The sequence below is a fragment of the Triticum urartu genome, chromosome 5A (genome assembly GCF_056163025.1).
Source record: "Triticum urartu cultivar PI428250 chromosome 5A, HENAU_Tu73, whole genome shotgun sequence".
In the NCBI taxonomy this organism is placed as follows: Eukaryota; Viridiplantae; Streptophyta; class Magnoliopsida; order Poales; family Poaceae; genus Triticum; species Triticum urartu.
In genome coordinates this window covers 444,843,845-444,854,153 of record NC_141877.1, presented here as the reverse complement: position 1 = coordinate 444,854,153, position 10,309 = coordinate 444,843,845, and the positions used below count along the sequence as shown (strand labels likewise).

General features: G+C 42.1%; 1 protein-coding gene across 1 annotated transcript; it reads right to left on the bottom strand.

Moving 5' to 3' along the window:
- Positions 1 to 3,119: 3,119 nt before the first annotated feature.
- LOC125509574 (protein transport protein SEC23 C) lies at positions 3,120 to 9,870 on the bottom strand. Its single transcript, XM_048674566.2, has 14 exons — positions 9,667 to 9,870; positions 8,448 to 9,021; positions 8,133 to 8,348; positions 7,848 to 8,021; positions 7,197 to 7,358; positions 5,941 to 6,083; positions 5,549 to 5,624; positions 5,279 to 5,454; positions 5,104 to 5,185; positions 4,611 to 4,688; positions 4,191 to 4,352; positions 3,839 to 4,102; positions 3,601 to 3,705; positions 3,120 to 3,527 (listed from the first exon to the last, which is right to left on the bottom strand). Exons 2-14 carry the CDS (start codon positions 8,955 to 8,957, stop codon positions 3,387 to 3,389), a joined length of 2,289 nt encoding a protein of 762 aa, XP_048530523.1. The 5' UTR covers positions 8,958 to 9,021; positions 9,667 to 9,870; the 3' UTR covers positions 3,120 to 3,386.
- Positions 9,871 to 10,309: the final 439 nt, after the last annotated feature.

The window sequence follows — 10,309 nt, the reverse complement described above, 5'->3', positions numbered from 1 at the left end:
CTTTTTTGCTGAGAGCTTCTCAGATGTCCAAATGATTTGAAAATTGGAACGAACCTCACGCATCAAATTATCTATCATACAAAAAAATTAGAATTCTTTGAAATTTTCTAGTATTGTTTTGATTTTCTGACCAGGTGCAGATGAGCCTAGGCACCGAAACGCCGCACTCGGGGTTTTGGGGCATGTTTTAAAGTCTATTTTCAGTTATACTCTACTACCTCCATCCTGATTTATTGGTCCCTTTTGATCATAAATTTAACTAGCAAAATGTTATTGCATATCAAACAATATGTTGTTGGATTCGTATTTGAAAGTACTTTCTAATGGTATTATTTTTGTTATGTGTAACTTATATTTTGTTAGTTAAAATTATAGTCAAAATATGACACAAAATATGATGAGGATTGGTAAACTAGGACGGAGGTAGTATACGACGATTAATCAACTATAGTCCATCCACATACATATACCAAACTGGCATGTCACAGCATGGTTCACAGACAATGTCTTGATTGCTTATGAGAATATCCATTACTTGAAAAAGAAGAAAGGTAGAGGAAATGCATGTGCAGTCAAACTTGACATGGCGAAAGCCTATGACCGCGTCGAGTGGTCTTATTTGCGACAGGTAATGAGGAAAATGGGGTTCTCAGAACAGTGGATAGGGAGAGTGATGGCGTGTGTGGAGACTGTCTCTTCAGTCCGGGTGAATGGGCGCTTTTCTGAATTTTTCAAGCCATCCAGGGGAATTCGACAAGGGGATCTCTTGTCACCTTATCTATTCTTGTTGTGCGCCGAAGGTCTGAGTAGCATGTTGAAGTACAAGGGGCCTGCTCATTTGGCTAAAGGTATGAGAGTGGGAACCCATGCACCTTGGATCTCGCACCTCTTATTTGCAGATGATTGCATGATTTTCTCCCAGGCTACGATTCAGGGTGTAGAAAGGCTCCATGATATTTTGGAGTTGTATAGAGAAGGTTCCGGCCAGCTGGTAAACAAGGAGAAATCGGCTATTTTCTTTAGTGCCAACAGCTCGGATGAAGAGAAGGCAATTTTTCATGAGAGAATGGATGTTCACACAGAAGCTTTAGCTGAGAAGTACTTGGGATTACCCATGGCACTTGGGAGATCTTCTAAGGATCAATTCGACCATATTGTTACAAGTATAAGGAAGTTGGTTACTGGCTGGGCTCCAAGGGCCTGTTTGGATGGGAGCCAAGAGTTGCCCTGCCAATTTTTTGGTCATTGACTGATGGGTTGAAAGGTGTTTGGATCACAGCCATTTTTTAGAAGCCTTACCAACTTTTTGGTCACCCTACTGAGATGTGTAGCCATTCTGCGCCCGCGTGCTGGCGAAAGGCTGGCGGCAAATTTGCTCGCCAAAAAATTGGCACGCCCTAGTTTTGGTAGGGCTCGTGTGGGCACTATCCAAACAGGCCGCAAAACTTATGAACAGTGCAGCCAGGGAGGGTTTGATCAAGTCAATTTGCCAAGCAATACCTACTTACTCGATGTGTTGCTTCAAATTGTCAAAGAAAACATGCAAAAAAATTATTAGTGTGGTGGCACAATATTGGTGGGGAGGAGACGGAGTAAAAAGAAAGATGCATTGGAAAAAGTGGCGGGATATAGTGGTACCCAAATGTGTTGGTGGAATGGGTTTTAGGGACCTCCAGTTATTTAATAAAGCCATGTTAGCTAAACAAGGATGGAGGCTATTGACTAATCCCGAATTGCTATGTGCAAGACTTCTAAGAGGGAAGTATTATAACGGCAAAGACTTCATGACCGCTACAAGAAGAAGGGGATCCTCACACACATGGCGCGCCATATTGTTTGGTAGAGAAGCTCTTGAGCTGGGCCTAATCAAGAGGGTCGGTGATGGCGAATCAATTAAAATATGGGATGATCCGTGGATCCCAGCCAACTATAATTACAAGACCTTAGTAAAGCTTCCTCTTGCTGCAGTTAATAGAGTTAATGAGCTACTGAATGTAGATAGCAGAACATGGGATGAGGAATGTGTGAGAACTAATTTTACTGTGATTGATGCTGAAGCTATCCTGCGAATTCCAGTCAATGCGGGAGAGGATTTCTGGGCATGGCAACCTGATGAGATGGGCATTTTCTCTGTGACGTCGGCTTATAAGTTGTTGACTGAGGAACAGGGTAGGATGACCCAGGCGTCAGGCTCGGACAATGGGTACTATAAGGCGTTTAAGATACTTTGGCGAATGGAGGTTCCTCCCAAAGTAAGATGTTTCTGGTGGAGAGTTATTCACAACTTTATTCCGTGTCGGGTTGTGCTGCAACATCGTCATATTGAGAAAATACCTTACTGTGAGGACTGTGGTGTTGAAGAAACTACATACCATGCTCTATTCACTTGCAATTGGGCTCGCAGGTTCTGGGAGCAGATGAAGGTACGCACTGGGATTAAAATTCCAAATCTTCATCCTGATTCATGGCCCCTTGATATGATACAGGGAGGTAAGGTGTATCACTTTTCAGCATGTACGATCTTATGCGGGGCATGGTCAGTTTAGTCTGAGCGCAATGCCAGAAGACATGGGGAGCAACGACGATCAATTGCAAAATCTATCCAGTGGGCAATAGATATTGCAGTAGATTTATCACAACTTGGGAAGGAACAACAAAAGTCTAGTCTGCGGGTGCAGACTTGCTGGAAGCCACCGGATGAAAATGTTCTAAAACTGAATGTGGATGCTCAGTATGGGGAGGCTGCAGGTCATGGGGGTACCGGATGTGTTGTTCGTGGTACAAATGAGAACCTTATTCAGGCACAATCCAGATGGTACGAATTTGCCGCTTCTGCTAGAATGATGGAAGCATATGCAATTCGTGATGCGGTCCGGTTAGCGAGCGACATGGGATGGCAGCGGATCAAAATCGAGACTGATGCTTTGCAAGTTGTCAACTTGTGGAAGACCCAAGCATTTGAAAGGGCTGATATTGCATGTCCTATGCAGGAGGTCAAGGAGCTATGCAGGAACTTTGCTAGTTTTGGTATATCTTTTGTTCGCAGGGAAGCCAATATGGCGACTCATCTCTGTGGTCATCAAGCTAGTGAGGTTCGTCGGAGATGTCTTTGGATCAACTTTGTTCCAAATTTTCTCCGTGATTGTATTACCCGCAAATGTTTTACGACTGAGTAATCTATAGAGCTCCTGAATTGCAAAAAAAAAAAAGATAGCATGCGCCTTTTTACACTTCTGTAACCGAAGCACAAAGCCGGTCGACACAATACAAAGTAACAAGAACGATAAACACCAACGAAGAATGCCTCTTTATTGTACACCACAAGAGATGATTGCTTTGCTTTGCTGGCACAAAATTGCTCTCCTCAGGAGTCATATATGTATTCCCTATTGGACCGCTAACCGCTGGAGATGGTCCATGAACACCTCGAAGCTCACGTCGTCCGTGAATATCACGTCTCCTCCGGGAGCAGGGTTGTCAGAGTTATATGCCACGGATGGATTTAGCTTTGCCAGTAAAAATCGAGCCTGCAGGTTCAGACGAAAATGATATTTATCTATTCCTTCAATACTAATAAAATCACAAGTGCAGAAGAATTACCTGAGATCCATATTGATCACAAACAACCAAACGGGGCACAGGAAACCGCTCTTTGATTATGGCATCAGATTCGTCATGTGGAGCTTTTAACAACTGGGCAAACGCCTGAAAATCATGCAAGACGCAAGACTAAGCACTGGAAGGCACACTGGATGAAGTCTTTCATGATCGATGAACTAGACTCGTGTGCATCTCAGTAAACCAACATTATTCTGCAGTATAGCTGACAAACAATTACCTCGTGGCCTTCTTGATCTTGGTAACCAGCCTTTCGCCATTGTGCAATGGTTATCCCATGGAAGATGACGACAGAAAAATAAGAATCCAACAAAAGGATCTTGTCAGGACCAATTGCAGTTGCATCCAAGAGAACAGGCATTGGCCCTGATTGGAAGGAGTAGGATATAAGTGAAGGTTGAATCATTGCAACTGCATTGCCCACATTTTCCCTCTCCAACATCATCCTAAAATATGCGGTTTCATCGGGGCTATTATTGAAAACCTGCATTAAGGTAAGCAATTCAGTATGTCAAAATGTAAATTTCCATCTTTGTAGCATTGTTTAATGAAGAAAGGCCAGAACCCTCAACCTGGACAAACTGAGAACGCCTCAAGTTAAACATAAACTGGGGGAATATTGATAGACGTGGAGACAAACTGAAAGATGAGGGTGTTTCCTTCTGATAGTCTCCAAATTTGGTACATAAACGTATCAAAGCACGGTCAAGCCATCTTATTGGATCAAAATCAGCCTGAAAACATCCAGATAAGGTAGTGTTACATAAATATGGAACTATAACTTGAATTTATAATCGTTTAAGGCCTGAATTATTTCAGATAATCTATGTGACATCAACAGCCAAGTCACTGCCTACAGCTCAAGTGCTGAACAATACTGCTAAAAAAATTATCCATATCGGCAGAAGTAAGAAATGCATTCAATTTGTAAATTCTAAAAATGGAGTAATATTGCGAACTATTTAATTTAATTTTGAAACACATGGATGTACCTCAGTTTCCATCTTAAATGAGACCAAGCGTGCCACAACTGCGGCTGCGGCTTCTTGATCAAAGCCATCTATCAGCTCCTGAAACAGGAAAAAAGTTTATTAATAAACAAATAAGTATTTTGTTCAAAAGAATAACAAGCAAACACCAGAAAACCCGTCGGATTCGAAAGGAACTGGCATGAGCAACAATATGGCTGTTTTCTGAACATAGATCTTGCCTCCTCTTCTTTCTTTCTTTTAGCCTTTGCAATTTTATTGTAGGTAGCTAAGTTAAGCTTTCCATTCAGTTTTGTTGTTGTGTTTTTGTACTTTTTATGGTTTTATTTGGTCTAGTCGTTGGCCACCGTTTGTGGATTGTACTTTTGCGCCTTGTACAGAGTCTTCTAATAAGGAACAGCAAATATTTCAATGCCAAAAAAGAATTGTGCTCACTAGAAGAAGTGTCATCAATAATTCATGATTAGCAAAGTGATCAAAGATAAGAGAAACTAGCCTGCACAGTAGCAGCACCAGAAGCCCATTGTCTGGAGATCGTAGTAGTTCGCAATCTCATCTGGCCCTCATGATGCTGATAACTGAATGTGACACCCTCAAGTCAGCCAGGTAAGTACATCTAAAGCAGAATCAGATTGTTTGGAAAATTGAGAAGGAAAAAAAATGTTCCTTACTAGGTTACAAATTGAAGGTAGAGCTGTTCGCCTGTCTGCTGAGCGACTGTATCTGGGCCAACTTTTCTTGAGATGTCATATACAAAGCAAAGCGATGTTTTCTTGTCAAGACCACACATCTTCCAGGCGCTGGTGTTTCCCTGACCAATAACAGTATCTGCAGACAGAGGACTTTTCTGCATACGATAACTGCAACATTAGAACGGCACACAATTGCAGTCTTGTCATTGTATACGCTTTACAGCTAAAAAGTTAACAACATGGTTGTACCTTCTCCAGGGAAGAACAAGGCCCAATAATGCCTTGAATCTTTACATCTTTTGAGCAGTTAATCTCGAGAATACCACTGTTGAGGCAATTCAAAAATATTAATGTAAAATTCAAATAAAGATGTCACCTTCACACAAACATTGGGTGTATTATATTGATTGATTGATAAATTTTAGATTCATTTATGGTATCTTCGGTACAAGGGTCGATCCGGGTGGCCTTGATATGCAGCAGAGCAGCTGAGCTACCTTGAAAGCTTCACTGGCACATGTACGACTTTATAGGATAGTATGGAAATTTTAAACGAGGAACCTTCACACTATGGTGAAAAAGAGGTAGGCAGCAGTTTGCCAACAAAATAAAAATAAGAGCAAGAGAAAATAATTGTTTACTTGAATGATAATCCAAGGCCGTTGTCTGCTGACTGAAAGATGCGAAGAAGCGAGTCTTTGAAAACAGAGTGACCAAAACTTTCAGCAAGCACAACAATTCCCCCAGTCTTCTCAATTGCAACCTTCATTTCAGCAACACCAACCTGAAAATCAAGCATAACGAAAATATTACTTCAGACAAAATAACCATGCATCTAAGCCACGCATCAAATAGTGGACACAAAGGTGAGTTTCCATGGCTTCATTAGGCAGTGTAGTAGCTTTTCAAAAGCACGTGTTTTCAATCAGTTTTTGATACAACAGTTAGTTGAGAGCATTTTTTATCCACAACAGCAACATCTTACTAGAGAATAAGCAACTACTACTATAAATAACTAAATGCCATGTGCAGTACCACACAATGACCGTGGACATGCCCTTCATAACTGACTGTCTATCAACTCTGTGGTCCTATTACACAGCCACTAGAAGCAACTAAGTGTTTCTTACATTTTATTACTTGCAAACATTGGATATAGTACCTGTGTTGAGGTCCCTCACTAGCATACAACTCACACAAATACACAGTAATAGCTCAGCTATTGCTTTACATAAAATGGACCCATTTGGCTAAAAAAAAGGTTGCTAATTTGCATTATGGTGATACTGCTGTTGGTCAGGAATCTAGTTCATGTCTTAGAATTGTGCATATGGCTGATATCTGACGCACTAACATAGATATGTGATATTGATATGGACTTTCAGCACAAGCAACAGCTAAATAACTACAAATTCTAGACACGTAAGCAATAATCAACGGTTCTAGCTACACACCTCTCATAGTAATAGCTGCAAAATCAAGGAGAAAAGGGTGAAAGAGTTAGAGAACGCATTCGACAAGCTGATTTCTATCCATACAAGGGTATGTGTGGCCTCATACTTAGTACCCTCTCCATTCTCTTTTGCTTGTCATTATAGACATCTGTTGAAATATATGTGGATTGTGCAAACTTTCTTCATTAGTTCAGACTTTTGGTTCTACTGGTTGGTGCATGAAACTTACTAATATAGACGTTGTCTCCAGTACACAACTTTGATCATACCTTTTTCTAATTATAAATGCAATGATACAGAAGTACTTATGATGCCAATTCTACTCAATATAATTTTGACAAATCTAAGTAGCTGTATATGCTAGGAAACAGTTTACAGATTGAACTGCACTAATACAACATCTATACAAGAAATAAGGAGTATAAATAAAATAAGCAACAGACCTGGTCGACTGCACAAGCAAACAAATCCAGCACATGTCCTTGGTGCACAAGCTGCTTAGCAATCTGATCATAGAACTTAACAGCTTTATCAAAAAGTGGAGCCGAGTCTTTATCAAGGTCTTTGTGTGAGCGAATTGGTTCTGTTAAGGATTTGGATACAATCTGAAAATTTTGCAGAACGCTCATCACATTACACAAGAATCATATAAAAGAATATGTATACATTATACAATTTATTGTGATATATGTAAATCATAGATAAGATAAGTTCCAAGCATAATCAACATATGTACTCAGAGCAATTTGGCAGAAAACAGTGCATATTGCTGTCCTTCAATAGGGGAGCTTTTGGTGCAGAGATTTGCTCTAAAACCAATGAAAACAGTGAGATAAACATGAGTTTACCTTTTCAAGAAAAGAAACAATAGTATTTTGTCACAAAGCAAAGGTGGAATGCTAGAGCATGCAAAAATGACTTAATGTTCAAATATAAAATAGTAGTGTTTCTTAGAACATGAGGAAAGGATGGTGCTCCAAGAGTAAGAACCTTTCCAGTTTCACATCTAAACATGTGAACCCATAATTGTGATAGTATGATAGACAACCAAATAGCTCAAAAGATGGCAATTATTCAATATTAATTGGACTTACAGAACCAGGTCCCTCTGTAGATGGACCCCCAACAAATGCCATGATCCTAGCACCTGATCCAGGGACACAAACCCCCAAGAGACTGGCGGCCACACTTAATGCAGCTCCAGTGCATCTTGATGCACGTTGATCAGCTGGAATATGCCAAGGGTCCTTTTGCAGCTCTTCAATAACCTATACATACAGTGATAATCATTGTATCATGGACTTGCCACATTAAAAATTTGGGATAAGAACAGTTATATAGACAATATGATTTTCTATTGAATGATATCGATTCTTAACTGAGTTCAGTACAAACTCGCACTCTGAAGCAGGCACAAGGAACCTAGAGATGCTCTCTGATGAAAGACCATCCCTAGTTCCAGCTATAACCCCTGTGGTGGGCTTTTGTTTGCCTGCAAAGAAGCACATTTGCTCCAATATTTGTTCCTTGCTGACCTCCTTTGTTCCCTTGAACACATATGACTTCGGCAACAAACCAAAACCCAATTCATGCACCTACATGCACCAATATTGAAAATATATTGCTAAATAAAGCATTGAATACAGAACAAAACATTTAAGGACAGAGCATTATGAGTAAACACAGAACTATACCTGTACATATGTCCCAAAAGTAATGAATCCAACAAGGGAATTATCTGGCAATAGCTCAGTAGCCTGTGCCAGAGCAGACTTCAAATAACCAATTTCTTCCTCGATAATGCAAGTATCCACAACAAAGATGAAAACAGGAGGCATTACAGGACCTGTTTCTGCAGTGGATATGTACTCAATAGTGGTATACTGAGGGAAGAGTTCTGGAGGAAGATTGTTTTCTGAGATTGAGGAATAGTGTTGAGGGAACTGATTGCGCTGAAAGCAGAATGTACAGAGCCAGATCTTAGCACTATAGTCGACTCTGGAGAAGGGATTGAGGATGGAACGACACATGCGGCAGCGAAGGGGAGCATATGGCACTACTGGCATATCAGGAATTGACTTGAGAGGAGTATAGATGGCAGAAACAGGGACGACACAGCTCACAGCATCCTCCTTTGTGCCTGGAATAACGTTCCATGGCATCCTTATCCCATCCAGAGCCTCAAGCTCAAGAAATTCAGACATTTTGTATACAGCAGTCTTAAGATAACTGTGTCAGGTGGCCTCCGCAAGTGAAATGGTACCCAACCTGCAAATTTCAGATCAATAGCAAGTGAAAAGTCAGTTGAGCATAAGCAAGCGAAAACCACCACAGAAAGACAATTCAATCCAATCTGCTCAAATACTATCTGATACAATAGTTCTTCTACATCAAAATTCTAATGTTGCACATTCCTAGAATCCTATTTCACCAAAACGAAGTTGCTGGCAGTACACAGTAGTGTAACCGATGGTTCAACCTGATCGTACAACTTCGAATATCAATACGCCAACCCTTCAAGCAGCATCGATCGCTCCTGATAACTCTCCGGTTTATACATAACTTATAAAACTTGACTCCAAATAGCCGCACGAAACGATCACACGAACCTTTTTGCATTCGTATCAAACAAATAACCGAATGTGGTGACCCGCAGCACAAAATTGCACCCAGGAAGCCCAAAATTATCACAAACTAGCGAAGTGGCCAGGGTTGATTTCGACTTGTTCTACTTCTATGACAAAACCACCGCAAAATATTCGAGATCGCAATTGCTTCCCGGCCCCGCCCACCAGACACTACCGAAAATCCTCGCAGCTAAAGACGGAGAACCCTAGTCCCGAGATCTCTCCAAGGACGGCCTCGCCTTCAGGAAAAGGAAAGGCAGGAGCGGCAAGCAGAGGCGGCGCTTACCGGCGGATCACTCGCGAACACTGCCGCGCCGCGAGAAACTGGAGGGCAGGTCGCCTCCTGGTGCCGGCCAGCCGCACCGGCGTCGGCGTCGGCGTCGCCGGCGTCGGAGGAGGAGGCGATCGAGGCGGCACGGTGGAGCGCGCGATGCGATCCGGATTCAGGAGGGGACTCTGCACCCAGGCGACAGGAGGAGACGGGTGAGGTGGCGCCGGATTGAGGTCTTTGTGGGGCCGGTGTTCGGGGATGAAGGGCTCGGATGGGCGCGTCGGAGGCGAGGCCGGATCGGACGGCTCGTACGAGGCCTGCCTGCGTGGCCTGTCCTGTGTAGACACCGGGTGTCTCGGCGCTGGCAAATTTATGCCGCCCCGACTTTTCCGACAACCGCGAGGCTCGAGTTCGCTCTCCACGTCCGAACCGGACTGGCGGTCCGTCCGGGAACCAAAACCGGTCTTCTCCGGTTTTTTAAGGTGCAAAGGCCTTTTAGCATAGCAACCACACGCCAAAGCCCAATACCGACGGGGGTCCTTTTTTTTGGATTTAAACATCCCAAAATTCTAAATTTTGGAATGTTATAATAAATAGATAGATTTGACTGATTGTTTGATTGATTGTCTGAAAGTGAGTGAATTTAAAACTTTTTGAA